This window comes from Natator depressus, chromosome 12 (assembly GCF_965152275.1).
Source record: "Natator depressus isolate rNatDep1 chromosome 12, rNatDep2.hap1, whole genome shotgun sequence".
NCBI lineage: Eukaryota > Metazoa > Chordata > Testudines > Cheloniidae > Natator > Natator depressus.
This window is the reverse complement of record NC_134245.1, coordinates 39,087,914-39,105,531: the sequence shown is the minus strand read 5'-3', so window position 1 is coordinate 39,105,531 and position 17,618 is coordinate 39,087,914. Positions and strand designations below refer to the sequence as shown.

General features: G+C 63.8%; 1 protein-coding gene across 1 annotated transcript in view; it reads left to right on the top strand.

The window, feature by feature from the left end:
• PIEZO1 (piezo type mechanosensitive ion channel component 1 (Er blood group)) overlaps positions 1 to 17,618 on the top strand; it is a 108,361-nt gene that overhangs the window by 61,265 nt on the left and 29,478 nt on the right. Inside the window, exons 5-11 of the mRNA XM_074968908.1 lie at positions 461 to 623; positions 12,064 to 12,232; positions 12,553 to 12,766; positions 14,620 to 14,791; positions 15,452 to 15,553; positions 16,093 to 16,165; positions 17,258 to 17,358. Of these exons, the coding sequence (XP_074825009.1) occupies positions 461 to 623; positions 12,064 to 12,232; positions 12,553 to 12,766; positions 14,620 to 14,791; positions 15,452 to 15,553; positions 16,093 to 16,165; positions 17,258 to 17,358 (994 nt within the window). The remainder of the gene's footprint in view (positions 1 to 460; positions 624 to 12,063; positions 12,233 to 12,552; positions 12,767 to 14,619; positions 14,792 to 15,451; positions 15,554 to 16,092; positions 16,166 to 17,257; positions 17,359 to 17,618) is intronic.

The window sequence follows — 17,618 nt, the reverse complement described above, 5'->3', positions numbered from 1 at the left end:
AGGTCCCCACCCCGGGGGAGTGTCTCACAATTGGGCCTTACGCCTTCCTCGGCAGCACCGTGTGGTGGGACAGGCCAGGGCCAGAGCCTGCCTGTGTGCCCCAGCATGCCGCCGCAGCGACTCAAGGCATTTGCTGCCGTGCTGGCAGAGGGCGAAGGCAGAGCCGGCGTATGCTCCGGTTAAAGCAGTCTCCTTGTCCCAGCTGGTTTGCCCCTGGTGGAGGGACTCGCTCACCCAAGGCAGGGCCAGAGGGAGCTGTGGGGTGGCCAGCAGGAGCGCGTGGCAGGGCACGTTGCTCCCTGATGGTCTGTTCCCACAACCGTGGCTGAGCCACGTGGGTCCCACCCAGCCACTCCCACTGGCCTCTGCCCGTGGGTCTCACACAGCGCGAGGGGCTGGCCTGTCGGCAGGCGAGTGTTTACCTCTCCCTCCCCCCGACCTCTGGCTCGTTCCCTCGCAGGCTGGACCTAAACGACATCCCCAACTCTGTGCGCCTGGTGGCTCCCGACCTGGGGATCCTGCTGGTCTCTGCCACCTGCCTCGGCCTGGGCCACCGCCTCGTGCCCAAGGGCAGTGCAGTGGTGCGTGTCCAGAGGCTGGAGTCACTCGAGCCCCTCGAACAGGTGAGACGCTGCCCCTGGCACCGGGTTCTCCACCAGCTGAGATGGCTGGTCTCTGATGGACGGGCGCCAGGCCTGGGTGCGGTCCCTGGTGGGATGGCCCGTGCCCAGCGGCAGGAGGAAGCTGGTGAATTGCTCTAGCTGTGGGTTAGAGCTGTCAGGCTTTTCCACCCCGGGTTTCTGTTAGACCCTCCCGTGGGCAGGATTCTTCCCCAGGGCCTTGTCCAGACTGGCTGTCAGTGTCTCAGGTGATGGGGTTTCTTCTTGACCAAACACACACACAAACAGCTCTCCACACACACTTTGGGGAGCTGTCCTGTGCAGGGCGTGGACTCAGGAATGACCCCCCACCCCCATTAGAATCTGGACCTCAACAGAACCATTCCACGGCCACGGGGATCTTCCGGGCTCCAGCCATGGCCTTGACTTGTGTCTGCAGCTTCAATCCGTGCGGTGGGGGAAGGACTTCCAGCACAGGCCAGGCCAGGCCAGACCTGCCTCAGGATAATGAGCATTGGGTCCCCAGCTGGTGTGTGTTTCCTTTCCTTGCCAGCCATGGCCCTGCTCTTTCCAGAGCCCCAGCCAAGATAACAGGCTGGATTCCTTGGATACAGGATTGTCCTTCCTGTCCGGAGCAGTTCTGCCCTGTTAAACAGGGGCACCAGAGGTGGCTGCCTGGCACTAGGGCTTGTCTACAGTTGAAACGCGGAAACAGCACAGCTGCAGCGGTGCGGGGATCCCCCTCCCCAAGAGGCGGTAGCCAGGTGGACGGAAGGTTTCTTCCATCGACCTAGCACTATGTACACCGGGGGTTAGGTCAGCTGAACGACGCTGCCATGAGGGGTGGATTTTTCACACCCCTCAGCGATGGGGCGACCTCCCTTTTCAGTGTAGGAGGAAAGTGATCCTTGTGCATACATGAGGCTTGCTTCTGCCATGGCTGCGTACATGAGCTCAGAGGGCCTGGCGTGTGCACTAAGCTGGAGAGCCCTTGGGATGGGAGGTGTTAGAGAGCTGGAAAATGATGTACTTATTGTACCGTCCTGGCCCTCGTACAGGGGGAATCCCATTAGCTGACACTGACCTCCTGGGAAAGAGGCCCCGAGGAGGAGTTCAAGGGGCTAGGTCTGTCTGGTCCCAGGTTAATCTGCAGCACAGAAGTGTCCCAACCTGTCTGCAGCCAGCCCGCCGCTTAGCACAGCAGCTGGCCAAGCTGAGCTCCCTCCTGAGCATTATTTAGCTTTTCAAATTGCTGCCGCTGGAGCCAGCTGGGAGCCTGGGAAGCTTGGCCTGGCCGAGGAAGCCCCAGAGACCACTTATGGAACAGATGTGCTAATGGGATTAGCCAGGACCAGTGAACCTGCCCCCCTGGGAACCGCATTCCCGGCTGTGGAATCTGGCACTGCTGCCTAATTTACGGGGCAGATCCTTCAGCTTCACACTGGGCCTCGCCCTGCCTCAGCCCCCAGAGCTTGCAGGTGCTCAAGGGCTGACAGTGAGAGATTGGACTGTTCCAGCTTGCACCAGATGCCTGCTGCATGCCGGCCTTGCATTCATTGGCCTTGCAAACCCTGTCCGAATGAAGGGCTCTTCAGCTCTGGGGCCTTGGAGGGACCATCCCTGGGACAGGGCAAGGTACGGCCTCCTAACGGGGGACACGTCTTGTACTCGCCAGACTGCACTGGATCTCCGCCAAGAGCCGGGGTTGTCTGCCTGCACTGACCCATTGACCCCTTCCCCTCGGGGTCCCCCCTGGTGGCTAGGGCAGGTGTGCTGGTTGCTAACCGCCGGTGCTGTTGGATGCCGTGGCCTGGCCGTGTGCTAATGAAAGGCCTGGGGAAGAGCATGACCAGCCCGCTGGGTTGCCAGAAAGGAGGCAGCCCAGTCCAGTGAACAGGGCCTGGGGCTGTGGGTCCAGAGAGCAGGGTGCTGTTTCTAGCTCCACCGCTGCCTCTGTCATCTGACCTAGGGCAAGTTGTGGTCCATTTCTGTGCCTCAGTTTCCCTCTCTGGAAGAGGAGGCTCGGGCACCCCTTGTTCCCAGTGGATTTGGAAGGGAATCCCCCCCGCCACCCTGGGGCATATTTCTGGGAATGAGACATGAGCTGGGGTTAAAGCAGAGGACTAGAAACTGGGGAGCTCTTCCATTCCCAGCTCTGGCATTGCTGTACTGCCACCTTGAGCCAGGCCCTCCCCTGCCCTGTGCCTCAGTTTTCCCATTGGTTTGTAAAGTGCCTCAGGCAGACGGACAGCTCTAGAGAAGGGCAGAGGGTTCTGATTCCCTTGGCCTGACTGACCGGGGTCACCTAGGCCCTTCCCCCACGACTGACGCCCTGCAACTGCAGGGCGAGGGAGCCCCCAAACATGGGTGGGGCTCGGTTCCTCCCATCACCTGCACTCCCGGCTCAGTGCAGCCGTCCTTTGTCCTGCCTGCAAGTCACCCTAGGGCCTGTCTGTGCATGGGAACGGGCGGGCTCTTGGCCCATTCACCGGCAGCCTTTTGCGGCAAACCACATCGAGGGCCCCAGCTGACTTGCCCTTTCAAGGCACCACAAAGACTCTCCTGAGGGAGGAGACCAGCACCCGAGGCTGATCCTGGCACAATTGTCCACAAGCTGCTCCAAGCCTGACTCACCCAAGCCCCCTCAGCATGGCTCTGGGTATGAGGGGCCCCAAGGCAGGTGGGGGAGAACCCCACAGAGAGTGTGGAGCACAAGGCCAGGCCCCCGACCCATCCTGGTCCTCCCTGGCCTGTGTCCCGTGAGCCTGGGTCATGGATTGATAGCAGCCAGCTGCTTCTGCCACGGACACAGGGTGCCCTGGTGTGATGGCAGAGAACCTGGCCCATTGTGTTTCCCGGCACAGTGGGGGGCGAATGGAAGGATGAGGCCAGTCAGTCCCATCCCGGACTGGTGCTTCCCTGCAATAGCCCCGGCTGGAGCCTTTGTTAGCTGGTCAGACAGCTCCCATGTAACAGCCACCGGCTGCAGGAGTGAGTCTGCGTCGAGCCTGGAAGGCCGCTGGGGAGAGAGCATGCGAACTGATCTGATCCAACCCCTACTGGTCTTAGAGAGGGAGGCCAGCCCTCCCCGCTGGGCCCTGCCGCCAGCCCCAGTCCCTGAGTTAGCACCCAGCCACGAGCTGCAAGGCAAGCCTGTCGCCAGCTCCAGACTCCCAGCATCTCGGAAACCTTGTTTCAGGAGCTGCTGGGCCCCTCTGCCGATGGAACCAGCCCAGCGCGCCTGGCTCAGTGCTGCGTTCACACGGCCCAAACTGCCCATGTCCACCCCCAGGCAGATCCAAGCCCTGGCACGACCGCAGTGCCAATAAACCGCTGGCCTCGAGCAACACGTGATCTCCGCAGTGGGGAGAGCCAGCCAAGCGGTTTCCTCCCAGCCCTCACCCCACACTCCCTCTGCTCCACAGAGGAAGTTTCAGGGAGTCTGCCCAGATAACCGGAGTCTTAGTGCTGCCAGTGCACACTGGGTTCGGTTCTACTCCAAAACCACATGGACGCTTTGGCCTCCTGCGTCTGCACATCCTCCAGTATCCGGACCCCGCAGAGTTCTGTCCAGCCTGTCAGCTGACACGCAGCCCGAGATCTGGCTGCTGCAGCTACGAGCCCAGATATGTAGCCCTCTGGTAGCACCGTTTGCGGAGGATCTCAAAGCACTTCACAGATCTTCGCACGGCCCCTGTGAGAGAGAAATCCCTTCTCCCACTAGTGAAATGCAGCCACTTCCGAGCTGGAATGGAGATGTCGAGCAGCAGCTGAGGACAGGATGTGCAGGGAGTGCTGTGTCCCGCTGAGCACGTGTGGGGCTTTCTGGGCGGCAGAGTAGAATTACCACAGCACGAGTCTGGCCAACATGCAGGGCCAGAGCCCCCCCGTTTCTGCTCCAGGAGGGCGGGACTCTCTGACGGCCGTAACACCTTGGCGTCTCCGTTCCTTTGCAAGTCACCGGCTTCCCGGCTCCCACCCCAGGGGCTTTGGAAGGAGGTGGACGCATGGAGCCTTTTATCCCGCCGGGGGGATCCAAGCATGGAGCCAGCGTGAGGATCTAGGCACGGAGCAGGCAGGACGTCCGTGGCGGGTGAAGAGAAGAGAGCTGCTCCAGGGCTTCTCTAGCCCCCACTGATTTGGGAACGGTTTGGATGTTGGACCCTTTGGAGGCCAAACCCCAAACATCTGACCCGCCAGGCTCCCCATTGGAACCCCCCATCCTCAAACTCAGGGCTGTTTGTTGGGAAAATCACCAAGAAAATGGCCCATGAGCAAAATCACCAGGCCTGGCCTTGCCGGCAGCGGGACACCTCTGATGCCCTGAGACGGGGGGGAGGTGGCCCTGCCCCGGTGCAGCGTAGAGTCTAGCACACCCTTTGTGACAGCCGTGTGCATCCGCCTTTCCAGCCAGAGGAGAATGAGTCCTGCCCAGGACCCCACACGCTGGGCCGGGGGTAAGGAGCTGGATTGGCAGAGCTGGGCCTGAGTTGCCCAGAGGCTGGGGTTTGGAATCCGGGTGCGTGGGGCTGGTGCTGCCTGGCGCGGGGGGAGGGGTGATGCATGGTGCTGCCTGGCGCGGGGGGGTGTGTTTGTGATGCAGGCAGCGTTCCCCCCATGCCCATCTGGAGGGAGCTCCTGCTCCTCTGCCCCCCACCCCCATCCCTTGTTCCGGGCGCCTTGTAAAACCCAAGGTGAGTCACCCAGCGAGCGGAGGAGGGACCGTGTTTGCTCCTCGGTTACCATGGGGACCCTAGGAAACAGCCCGAGTAACAGAGCCGATATTATGTGGGGCTCGCCAGAGGCCAGGCTGCAGCTGGGGCCGGGGCCAGATGGGCTGGTGGCCGAGTGTCGCCGCCTGCAGCTCCTGGAGCCTCCCCCGTCCCGCGGCCTCCCCGTCCGGCCCCTGCTGCAGCCCCTGGGCTTCATCACTGGAGCGGTGCTCCTGGCGAGCTGCCCTCGGGGCCGGGTGCGGCTGGGTCTGCAGCCCAGGCTCCGGGGCTCACAGCAAGGGGTGTCTGGGGGCAGCGGGGTGGCACATGCAGCCTTCTCCCTGGTGTGCTGTCCTGCAGCGCTCTCCACTCCCAGCACAGAAAGCCCCTCCTGTCCCATCCCTTCAGACCCTCGCTGAATGGTGACCAGTGGAACGAATCCTCCCCCCTGAACAAACCAGCCCGGCAGGTCCATCCCCAGCCAGGGCACCCAGAGGTGCCTGTGGGGGCAGGCCGCTGGCACTCCAGCTGATGAGGCCAGGAGGTCACCGCTGTGTTTGAGGAGTTGGCGTTCTAGAAGCAACCAGTCACTCGAAGCCTGAAGGGGGAGCCTAGGAATTGCAGCTGCGGAAATGAGCATTGGTCCGTCTAGCTGCAGGAGAGGCCAGTGCTGCGTGCTTCAGAGGAAGGTGGGAAAAGCCCACAGTGCACCTGGCTAAGGCTACACCCTGGGAGGGGATGCTTCACTGCCTCAGCTGGTGATCAGATTGTGGCCTGAAGCCTGAGGATCAGTTGCCTGAGTAACTATATCCTAGCAACTAGGACTTCTAATGCTGCAGTCCGTGGACATCTGGAACCCTTGTTGTTCGCCTCACTAATACCCTGCAGCAGTGAGTTCCACGGGTGAATTGTATATGGCATAGAGAATTCTCTTCTCTTCTGTGTAGTGCTGGTGCAAGGTGCTGGACCAGCAGCTCCAGAGCCTGCAGGCTAGAACTGCTAGTGCAGATAGTGGCACTGCATTTCCCCAGCTCTGATCCGTGCCCCTGCCCTGGAAGGGGCACCCCCAATGGAGAGAGCTTCTCCGCTGAGCCCAACAGCAAAGTGGCACCCAGTGTGGGGTTTGTTTTGTGACAGGGACACAGGACTGAGGCCATCAGGGCAGCAAGTGACTATGGGATGGGAAAGGCCTCTGGTGACTACCAGTCAGCGACCATCTCCTGACCCTCCTCTTCTCCATCTGACTTGCCCCTGGTTCCTCAGAGGAAGGGGCCTTGGGTTGGGAGCGCTCGTCCTGCCAAGACGGACAATGTTTTCCTCATTAGCGGTGCCTGCGGTTCCAGGAGCTGCCTGGACCATCCCAGGAATTGTCTGAACCAGTGCCTGTGTTGCATTTGGGATTGGCGCGGCCCCTGGCCCCTGTGAACATTCCTCAAGATTCACATTCCTTAATGAGAGCTCGCCTAAGCAGCCCCGGGCCTTGGACCTGGGGAGCAGGGCCTCCTGCCTCTTCTGGATCAGACACTGCCCAGATCCCCCCGTGTTCTGCCCCAGCTGGTACCTGGGCTCACTTGGCTGGAGGGCAGGTGTGGGAAGAGAGGGCCACGTTGGCAGGAGGCCGAGCGGCCAGAGCAGTGAGCCAAGTAGGAAGGAAATTTCCCTCTGCGGTTTGGAGATGCTTGTCCGCTGCACTGAGGGTCTGGCTTGTTTGGGGACCTTTGTGGTAGTGGGCGCTGCCGGGTGCCGTGTTCAGTGGAGATGTCCCCCTGCTGCCACAACAAGCTGTTGGGGGCCTTGGGGTGCGTGTAGGGGCAGAAAGCAAAGGCGGAGCTGGGGCAGCACCGCGGGGGATGTGGGCTTTGGCCAGCCTCAGGCCCAGCCGCACCTGGGCTGGGATCGGGGGCGCGGAACCTGGCCCTCTCCCGCTCCTGCTGGGAACGTTAACTCTTCAGCTCCTCCCAGCCCAACGCCCTGCCCTGCCCGCCTCAGAGCTCTATGGCGCCAGCATCAGACACGGCACCGCCCCGGGTTGCGAGGGGGATGTGTGTCGGGGTGTTCTCGTGCGCCTGCTGGCCGGAGAGGGGGCTGATTGCTGCACCCAAGAGTGGTTCGGGGCGGCTGGCTCATCCTCAGAGCTCTGCCAATGTGCCTTGGGCCTAGTCCAGCCCTTTCGTGGCTGAAGGCTGCCAGTCCTACCCAACTGGCGGATGGGTCCAGACAGGGGCCAGGTAGAGACCCAGCAAACTCGTTCCAGCTCCGGCGTCCAGAGCTGAGCACTGTAGAGCTCCCTGGTCCCTGCTTGGTGCCTGGGCTGAAGAGACTCACTGGCAGAGAGCTGAGCTAGCGTCCCATGATGGGGACCTGGTCACCAGCACCCTGCGTGGCGTGGCCTTTAGGGGGGTGCGAGTGGATTATTGTTTCTAGTCCTGTGCTGGCTGTGTGGCTGGATGGGAGCAGGGCCTAGTGGTTAGAGCAGTGGGTCCGAGTTTGGGTTCTGGCTGTGTCCTGACTTGCTGTGCGGTGCCACGTCTCTGAGATGGGGGCAGTGCCCCCGGTGCCCTCCTTCCAGAGGTGGCACGAGGCTTCATGCCGGAAGGATTGTAAAGCAGCGTGAGATTCCTCAGCTGCTACGACCCGGCTGCTTTCCCCAGTTCCTCAGACAGCTCTGGCATGGGCCTGTCCACAGCCAGCTGCTCGGGGATAGACCGTTCTGATTGCTTCTGGCCGCGATAGCAGTGGAGAAACCAGGGGGCTTCTCCCCACCCTCTGTGCCCCCGGCCCACAGGAGACAGACCCCAGCCTAACTCAGGGCCGGCCAGGCCTTTTGGTTCCCATTGGCACTGGCCCATGAGAACGCTGCCCCGTGAGGTGGCTGGCACAGCTGCGCCGGCCCCTGGGTTGCGCCAGCCGCTGCTGCCAGGAGCCCCTTGGCTCAGCTAGGGGGAAACGCCATCGTTAGCTCTTGGGTGCCGGGGGGGATGGGGGTTTGCGGAGTGCTCAGGTCGGACCAGGGTGAGCCAGGGGCCGCGGAGGCTGGAAGCTGCTAAGTCTCAGCTGCCCCAGCCCCCCACGGGGAGGCAGGTGGGAAGTGTCCGCGTCCCCCGGCAAGCTGCAGCATCTGATCTTTCTTGGTTCCTAACACTGGCTGTTTGTCCCAGCCCGGCCTCGGGGATGGGGCTGCCTGGGCCAGCCACGGGGAGTGCCCAGCAGGGCGCCTGGCAGAGCTGGCCCCGCAGAGCTGATGGAGGCTGGCAGCTGTGGGGGGGAAGGGGAGGGATTTTCTCTCCGGCCGTGGCACTTGGTGCAGCAGCTTCCTCCGGCCAGCGCTCTTGGCAAGCCGACCCGGGCTGGGGCCACGCGCAGGGCACTTAGCTGGGCACTGGAGACCACAGGATGCATGGGGACGATTCCCTGCCCACCCTTCCGGCAGTGGCACTTTAGGGGCAAGGGGGCCCAGGCTCAGACAGCGAAGGAGGGGACTCGCCTGGGGTGACCCCAGAACATGGCTCCTTCATGCCTTTGATTGGGCCCAGTGTGTGGCTGCAACCCGCCGTACCCCGGCCTGCTCTCTGGGCATGGTGCCCCAAGGGCCCTCGCTTTCTACCATTGCTGTGAATTTTAGCTCCACATGTCCCGGGGTCTGTTTTGTGACTGGTGCTTGTGACCCATCAGCCCTGGGCCTGGCAGCCTGGCGGGCGAGACGCCCTGGTGCTGATGGACGGTGCCCAGAGCAGAGCCAAGGTCTGCCTTGGCATAGCTCTCCTGGCAGAAATGGAAATACCTGGCGAGGGCCTCAGCCCCATAATTCAGTGGGGTTCCACCTCCAAATCACACAGCTGCAAAGGCCTGGCTCCCCTGGGAGCACAGCAGGGACCCTATCCATACATCCAGCTGTGCAGGAGGGAGCTGCCCAGTTCTCCTCAGCTGCCCATCCCCCTCCAGTTAGGATTGAAGCGCTCCCTGGCCCTGGGCCCGGGCCCCCTCTCGCTGCAGATCCCCCGTAGCAGGGGCCGGCAGCGAGTGCAGAGGTGAGGGTGGAAAAGGCTGAGTGGACGGCCGGCTCCAGGGGAGGGTTCCAGCCAGCCCTCATGCCGTTTAGTTGCGGTCTGTTTGTGTGCGTGAAGTAATCTGAACTGGGTCTGAACCCGGCGCCCCGAGCCCAGGCCCGGACGGTGCCAGGCTGCAGCTGGAGCCCCGTCAGCTGCAAATACCTTTGCTGCGAGAATGGATCAGTGCGGAAGGCGGCCTGGAAAATTGCTCGGTGCCGGGAACCCAGGCTGCAGCGCCAAGAAAAACAGGCTTTTTGTAATGTGTTTTCCAAGCAGCTAATGAGACAAACAAGGCCAGGTGCAGGGCCGTGGGGTGGAGAGCGGCGGCAGCTGGCTCCCACACCAGCAGGGCTGGTGCCGTTGCTCCAGAGCTGCAAAGAGCAGGGATTGCTGGAGGATCGGGCAGCGTGTGAGTGAGCAGTGACCAAGCTCCTGGTGCAATGTGCTGGTCTCCAGCGACCCCCATGGGACGGGGCAGGTCCCCAGCCTGCCTCACCCTCCCACCCCCGTGTAACATGACCCAACCCAGAAATACTCCCAGGTTGTGACTCTCTGACCTGGAGGGTCAGGTTATGGCTGGGGGGGACACACCACTGTACATGGGGTGATGAGGCACCTTTGCCCGCGCAGCCCAAACAGTCTGGGTCTGAATCTGTCAGCAACGGGCTGAACCCGACCCACCAGAAGCTTGGAAGAGCCTGGATCTGGATCTGGACATTGCGGCCCGGGCTCCTCGTCTGGTAGGCAGCATCGCTCAGTGGGCAGGACACACAGCTGGGAGCCGGGACTCCTGGGTCCTCGTCCCAGCTCTGCCACTGATTCACTACCACTGTGGGGGAGTCGCTTCTCATTGCTGGGACTCAGTTTCCCCTGCTGTGGGGTGCGGGTGAGGATGCTGCGATGGACAGCTGGAAAGTGCCCTGTGAGAGCAGCAGAGCCCAGATCCCTTTCCCCTTCCCAAAGGTCTGGAGAAGCTCCTGCCTCTGAATCTATGGCATTGTCTTGGGCGCTCGCTGTTAGAGACAGGAGACCAGGCTGGCTGGGCCCTGCCCTGCTCCGGCGTGGCAGCTCTGTACATAGGGCTGCCCCCTTGTGCCCTCGCCAGACAGATCATGCGTGGCATTTATATGTAGCTACAGCCGGGCTGCTGTTGTCTGAAATCTCTGAACCTCCCCGGGGCTGAAGGGTGCAGAGAAGGGAGGAAGAGGCAGGTGGCCAAGCGGCTCCCGGCACGCCTGGTACGTGGCCCGGTGGAGCTGCTCTGGCAGCAGATTCCTCGTTGCTCCATATTTATTCTTCCCTCGCCCGCCTTGCTGTGGAAATGGCAGGTGCTTTGAGAACTGAGCAGGATGGGCAGCTGGTTCCACTGCGACTCCCTGTAACACCGGTGGCTTCTCCAGCTATCCTCCCACGGAAGCCCTGGTGGGGAGCCTGCCGCCTCTGACCGCAGGAGACGGCGCTCTTTCCCAGCAGCCGCAGCAAACTCCTGCTGTGCCACGTCCAGTCCTCTCCAGGGCTTTGCTGGTACCTTCCACCTGAGACCCTCAAAACACCAGCTGGCTGAGTGAAAAAATCCCTGCAAAGCAGGTCTGGTTATCCCTGTTTTACTGATGGGAAACTGAGGCATGGAGCCGGGGTGTGACTCACCCGGGGTCAGTGTCAGAGCCAGGCCCAGCCCCTGACTCCTGTGCTCTAGCCACTGGTCGCTGAAATGACCATGGTGTGGGGTGCAGAGCCCTCTCGTGTGGGGCTGGTAAAAGGGCCAGGCCATTGGGCATGTAAACCAGATCCATAGAACCTCCCCCACCCGTCGGGCCAGCGCCACAGGCTGGTCTAGAACAGGAGCCTCCATCCCCATTTATTCTTCTCAGTGCGTCGGCGGAAACCGCAGCCTGACCATGCTGCCTGCATCTCCCGACCCGTCCATTGCTGGGGGTCCATGTCTGTCCGGTGCTCTGTACAGCCAGCGTGACTGATCCCTGAGCGTGGGCTCTGCTCCTGCCCTCCCTTGCTCTGACGCCTCGCCCCCGGTGCCCTGCCCAGAGACCAATCGAGGGTCTCCTTTCCCCGGCAGGCTCCGTGGCGGTGTCATCCTTCTCTGCATTCCATGGCTCTGTCTGCTCTGCATCGCCTGGCTGGAGCTCAGCTCATCCTGGGCTTCCGACTAGCTCAGTGCCTTTGTACTGTAGGGATAAGGAGCCCTTTGCATAAGCCAGGCAGGTCAGGGGCACCAAAGGCACCTGGAAGATGGGGAAACTGAGGCACAACGAGGGGCAGTGACTTACCCACGGTCATACAGTGAGTGTGACGGAGCCAGGAATAGAACTCCGAAGTCCTGCTCCTCCCGCCCCGCCCGGTGCTAACCACTAGTCAATGGTGCCTTTACCACGTGGTGTGTGCCACACCTTCTGAAGAGGGGAACTGTCTCCTCTCGGCCCCTGGCTCTGTCTGCCTCCCGCAGGGCTTCGTCGCACTAGCCTCAGGAGTGCTGGTTTGTGGGGCCAGGGCGCGTGGAGAGAGAGTGTGTGTGTGTGTGTGAGACGCCCCAGCGTGCAGGGCTGGGTCCCTGGATTTCCTACCACGTGTGCAGTAACTGCACCGACCAAGGGAATCCATATCTGCGGCCGCTCTTACTGCAGGGCCCGAGGGACGCGGTGACAGCCTGGCTCTCGTTCCTTACAGGAGGAGGAGGAGGAGGAGGACCTGAAGAGGCCGGCTGGGCAAGGTGCTGCAGAGGAGGTGGGCTCTGCGAAGCGAAGGGGGCTGCTGGCTGCTACGCTGCGGGTGAGGGCGCACTGGCTCCTGCTGGCGGTCGGGAAGTTTCTGGCCATCCTGCTGCTGGCTCTGGCAGGTAGGTGTTGGGGGGAGGGTCCTCTCCAGTTTCTCCTGGCCCAGGGTCGCCGGGTCACTGCAGGATCCGTGGCCTGGGCATGGGATGAGTCTGGGGCTCTCAGCCTAGCTGGCAGCAGAGGGGCTGGGGGTTCGGGGAGTGCGGGGGGGAGCACAGCCTGCACTGCCCCTGCTCACTGCAGAGGCCTCTGTCCCCAGTGCTGAAGTGGGGGGGCCCCCATGGGCCTCAGAGCAGGGCCCTGGGGGGAGCCCCAGCTGTGACCCGGCTACTGCCGCTCTCAGCAGCCCCAGTAACAGCCCCGGTGTCGGCTCGTTCCCCAGGGATTGCTCTGCCATCCACCTTCTCCAGTGTCTATTACCTGCTCTTCGTGGGCATCTGCACCTGGTGGGCCTGCCACTTCCCCATCAGCCACCTGGGCTTCAACACGCTGTGCGTCATGGTGGGCGTCTTCGCCGGCGGCCACCTGCTCTGCATCTACAGCTACCAGGCGCCGCTCATCCAGGGGCTCTTCCCCCCTGCCAGCATCTGGGCACGGTAAGGCCCCGGGCCTGGCCTCCCTCCTGTGTTCTGACGCCCCTATCCGGAGCCCTCCCACCCCCTGCTGCCGGGCTGGCCCGCCCCTGTCCCGTCGCCCCTCCAGCCGGTCTGGCCTGCCCCTGTCCCGTCGCCCCTCCATCCCCTGCAGCGGGTCTGGCCTGCCCCTGTCCCGTCGCCCCTCCATCCCCTGCAGCGGGTCTGGCCTGCCCCTGTCCCGTCGTCCCTCCATCCCCTGCAGCGGGGCTGGCCTGCCCCTGTCCCGTCGCCCCTGCAGCGGGGCTGGCCTGCCCCTGTCCCGTCGCCCCTCCATCCCCTGCAGCGGGTCTGGCCTGCCCCTGTCCCGTCGTCCCTCCATCCCCTGCAGCGGGGCTGGCCTGCCCCTGTCCCGTCGCCCCTCCAGCCGGTCTGGCCTGCCCCGTCCCATCGTCCCTCCATCCCCTCCAGCCGGTCTGGCCTGACCCTGTCCCATCGCCCCTCCAGCCGGTCTGGCCTGCCCCGTCCCATCACCCATCCATCCCCTCCAGCCGGTCTGGCCTGCCCCTGTCCCGTTGTCCCTCCATCCCCTCCAGCCTGTCTGGCCTGTCCCTGTGCTGTCACCCCTCCAGCCGGTCTAGCCTGCCCCTGTCCCGTCACCCCTCCATCCCCTGCAGTGGGGCTGGCCTGCTCCTGTCCCATCACTCCCCCAGCCGGTCTGGCCTGCCCCGTCCCGTCACTCCTCCATCCCCTGCAGCGGGGCTGGCCTGCCCCTGTCCCATCGCCCCTCCATCCCCTGCAGCGGGGCTGGCCTGCCCCTGTTCCGTCGCTCGCCTGTGGCAGGCCTGCCCCTCCAACTCCGGTGACAGTGGGCATCATGGCCTCATCCTGCAGCGCAGGTAGGTGCAGCCGCCTTCCTGACTTGCGGGGGGAAGACCCATCTCCCACGGGTGATATTCCCACCTCCGTTCTGCCTAGCAACCTGCCTCCGGCACCAGAAGGTTCCCCTGAATAGGCCCCTCCCGAGGGAGCGGGGAAGGAAGGGGGGACCTGTGGGTCGCCAAGGAGGAGCTCTCCCGTAGCCAGGGGCTGGTTTGGAGGGGGATGCCAGGGGGAGCTGATGGAACCAGCTGCCAGTGAAGGGACCCTGGATGTGCCGATCAGACCAGGATCCAGCAAGTCCTAGGGCCTAGTCTCAGCTCTGCCACCGGTTCGCTGTGTGCGGTGTGGGCACGGCACGGCCCTGCTCTGTGCCTCAGTGGGGCTGTGAAGCTCGGTTGGTTAGCACAGCCGTCTGTGCAGTCACCAGTCCTCGGCTGGGTTCAGCGGTAACTATGGCCTCTGCTCAGCGCACGGCGGCAGTGAGGAAAGCCGAGGACAATGGGGTGGGAGGGCTGGGCTGAGAACTGATCCTGAGCTCCCCGGTCGGGTGGATCGCTGGGCCACTGGCCCGGCAGGTGGGTTCTGTCCGGCCCGAGGACAGAGCCGAAATGGAGGGATGACCCACGAGGCTGGCTGGAGCCCTGGCGAGAGGAGGGGGGATGGGAAAGGCTCAGGTGGTCCCGTTTGCAGAGCGGCCAGGAGAGGCAGCAGACGGGGGGTGGGGGGCAGCGAACGGCAAACTGAGCAAAGGAAACAATGTGCCGTTGTGGAAGAAAGCGCGGTCGCTTTTCCCACTGGCGTCCCGGGCAGTGAGAGGGGCTCTGGGGCGTGCTCAGCACCGGGACACCCCGTGCGAGCCTGCGAATGACCATCAGCCGCCGGCACCTCAGTACCCAGCCTGGCCTGCCAGCTCCCAGCTGGCTCTGCCCCCTGGCCCTGGCCCTGGCCCTGCTTCCATGCCCAGGGGTGTAACGCCGCCTCCTTCCTCCCTGCAGCATATTCGGCTTGAAGGCCTTCATCCTGCCACTGAACTGCTCCAACCCCAACGCCCTCCTCCTCAACACCAGCCACCCCTGGCCGGTCTACGTGAACCCCGGTGTCCTGCTGCTACTGTATTTCACCGTGGCCTCTCTGCTGAAGCTGAGGAGGTTGGACTCCTCGGAACGGGTGAGGGGCGCGGGGGCCGGGTACAGCACAGTGCTGTGCCCATCCTGCCCCCTTGTATCCCACCCAGCGCCAGGGGAGGGGCAGCTGGGAAGCTGGCGCTCCAGAGGGCACTGGTGCCGACCTGGGGACGTGGGCAAAGAGCAATCAAGCTAGCGGCTGAAAGTGGAACTCTTCACCATGCTACACAGCAGGGAGTGGGGCCAGAGCCCCAAACCATTGGCTGCCCCACTGTAGATGATCCTCCTCCAGCCCTGCCAAGTGTGTGCCCCATGGGTCTGCAGCACAGAACCCCACAGCTAGGGATCCCTGCCAGGCCAGGCCTCTGCCCTGCAGCGAGTTCCCTGGAGCTCGCTCTCGCCCAGCGTGCGACTCCCCGAGTGCTGGGGAGCCCTGGAGAGGGAAATGGGGCATGTGGCCAGTAGGATTTGGGGGCTTTACATGCAGAGGCATCCAGAGCATGGAGGGGACGGTTCTGTTCCAGGCAGCTCAGTCCCAGAGGCTCCCCTCTCGAAGCAGGGAGGGCGCAGTCCTTCTCTGCCTGGCTCTGGGGAGACCCCCTCCACCCTCCCCGGGTCCCTGCTGCAGCGCCCATCACCGTCTGCCCCACTGTGCACATGGGAGCAAGGCACTGAGGTTGGCTCTTTCCCCCCCACCCCGAAGGACATGGCGGAGGCATCAGCGGTGGCAGCGGACCCCCAGGATGAGCTGGTGGAGCTGGAGAGCTGGCCCAGTGGGGGAGGCCACCTGGCCGAAGAAACCGAGGTTAGGACGGGAGCCGCTGGCCCCTGGGTTTTTGGGAATGGGGCCCCTGTACTGCGCTTGCCCTTTGGAGACTCCCGGCTTTCCCTCTGGAGTTAGTGCGACAGCTGGCGCCTCAGGGCAGAGGACGGGGCTGTTGGGCACCAGCCAGACGAGGGCTCGAGGGCTCGGTGGGTTAGTGGGGCCGGAGAGAGGTGGCATGGAAGGGGGGATGCTCTTGTCCCTCATACTAGAGAGTCCATGGGGTGGGAGCTGCAGGGGGCAGCAAGAAGGGTCAAGGGCCAAGGGACACTGGGTCGGGGGTCTTGTGGCGCAGGACGGGTGTGTCTGTGTGTGTGAGAGAAAGAGAGAACACCCTGGACAGATAATGGTGGGGGAGGCAGGAGGAGGGGTTGTGGGGGGAGGAGAGCACACGGACCTGCCCCTTGCACCCTCCGTGGCTGTGAAGCCGCCTAGCGTTTGCAGCCCGTATGCCCAGGCCTGACGCTCTCCAGACTGGGGCTGCCCAGGGGCTCACCCCCTTTCCTGTCTCTGTCCCCCAGCGGATGCTGTCCCCAGGCACCGAGGCCTCAGCTGCAGACACTGAAAACTGCACCGTGCACGTGATCGGGCCAGGTAAGTGGCCGTAACCAGCCCAGGAGAGAGACGCTGGGGGGGCGGCTCAGCTCAGTGACTGCAGCGGCTGCCCCTCCCTGGGCACTGCCCTGCTGTGCCAGCCCCTGGTGCCATGGTGCTCTCCTGGGCGTAGGGCTCCATCACGGCCCCACTCGCCTCGGCCCTTAGCTGGTCCCCACCCCAAGGCTGCAACCCCTGCCCCAGGAACCCCCTTTCCTTGCGCCCAGGGCGGGGCAGCCTCCAGAGGGGAGTTTCTAGGGCTTGGCTGGCACAAGCCCTCGTCCCTGCTCTGCCCCGGGCAGTGAGGTGGGCATGGGCTGCCCCCCAGCCCTGCTCATATTAAAGGGACCCCAGCAGCCAGGGGGCTGACTGAGTAGTACCGGGGCTGAACCGGCTGCTCAGTTGGGTGTGAAACAAAGGTGACTCCTAGTGGTCAGAGCTCAGCATTGCAGGGACGCGCACCTTCCAGGAGTCGCATAGATACCCACCGTGTTGGGGTGCAGAATGGGGGGTCTATTCCTGTGTGATCCCCCAGGCCCCACCGCCCCCTGACCTGGCCCAGGCACTGCGCCTGTCGCTGTCTGATCCCCAAGGCCCCTGACCTGGCCCCGGGCCCCGCCCCCATCACTGTTGGATCCCCACGGCCCCCAACCTGGCCCCGGGCACCGCCCCTGTCGCTGTCTGATCCCCTCATGGCCCCACAGCTCCCTGCGCTGACCCTGGGCACCGCGCCCATCACTGTCTGATCCCCCCATAGCCTCCAGCCTGGCCTCGGGTACCGCGCCCGTCACTGTCGGATCCTCACGGCCCCCGGCCTGTCGGTGCCGCTCTCGTTCTGCATAGGTCCCAAAGTGCGTGGCCAGTTTTCAGCCTCGCTCCGTCTCCTCGAGGCGGGTGGGGCTGAAGGGGCTGGTGGGGGGATTTTGGGGCAGTGTCAGGTGCCTGTGGGGTGAGCTGAAGCCTTCATGCCCCGTGGGATGGGCTTCTCTCTGGGAGGTGATGGGTACGAGTCGTGGGGTGCTCTGGTGGTGGTGGTGGGGTATCTGGGCAGCTTTGGGGCTGCTCTAACCGTCCCTGCGATTCTCTGGGCAGTGAGTAAGAAGCCAGAGCGGCGCAAGCAAAGGCTGCCCCTGCACGCGCTGGGCCACGTGATCATGAAGCAGAGCTATGTCTGTGCCCTCATCGCCATGATGGTGAGCCTGGGGCAGGGCTCTGAGCGGCTGGGCAGGGGGAGTGCCGGACCGGAGCGCTGAACCCAGTGGGGGCTGGGCTGACATGGGCAGGGGGGTGCGCCTACTCCGGACCGGAGCGCTGAACCCCAGAGGGGGCTGGGCTGACATGGGCAGAGGGGTGCGCCTGCTCCGGACCGGAGTGCTGAACCCCAGTGGGGGCTGGGCTGACATGGACAGGGGGGTGCGCCTACTCCGGACTGGAGCGCTGAACCCCGGGGGGG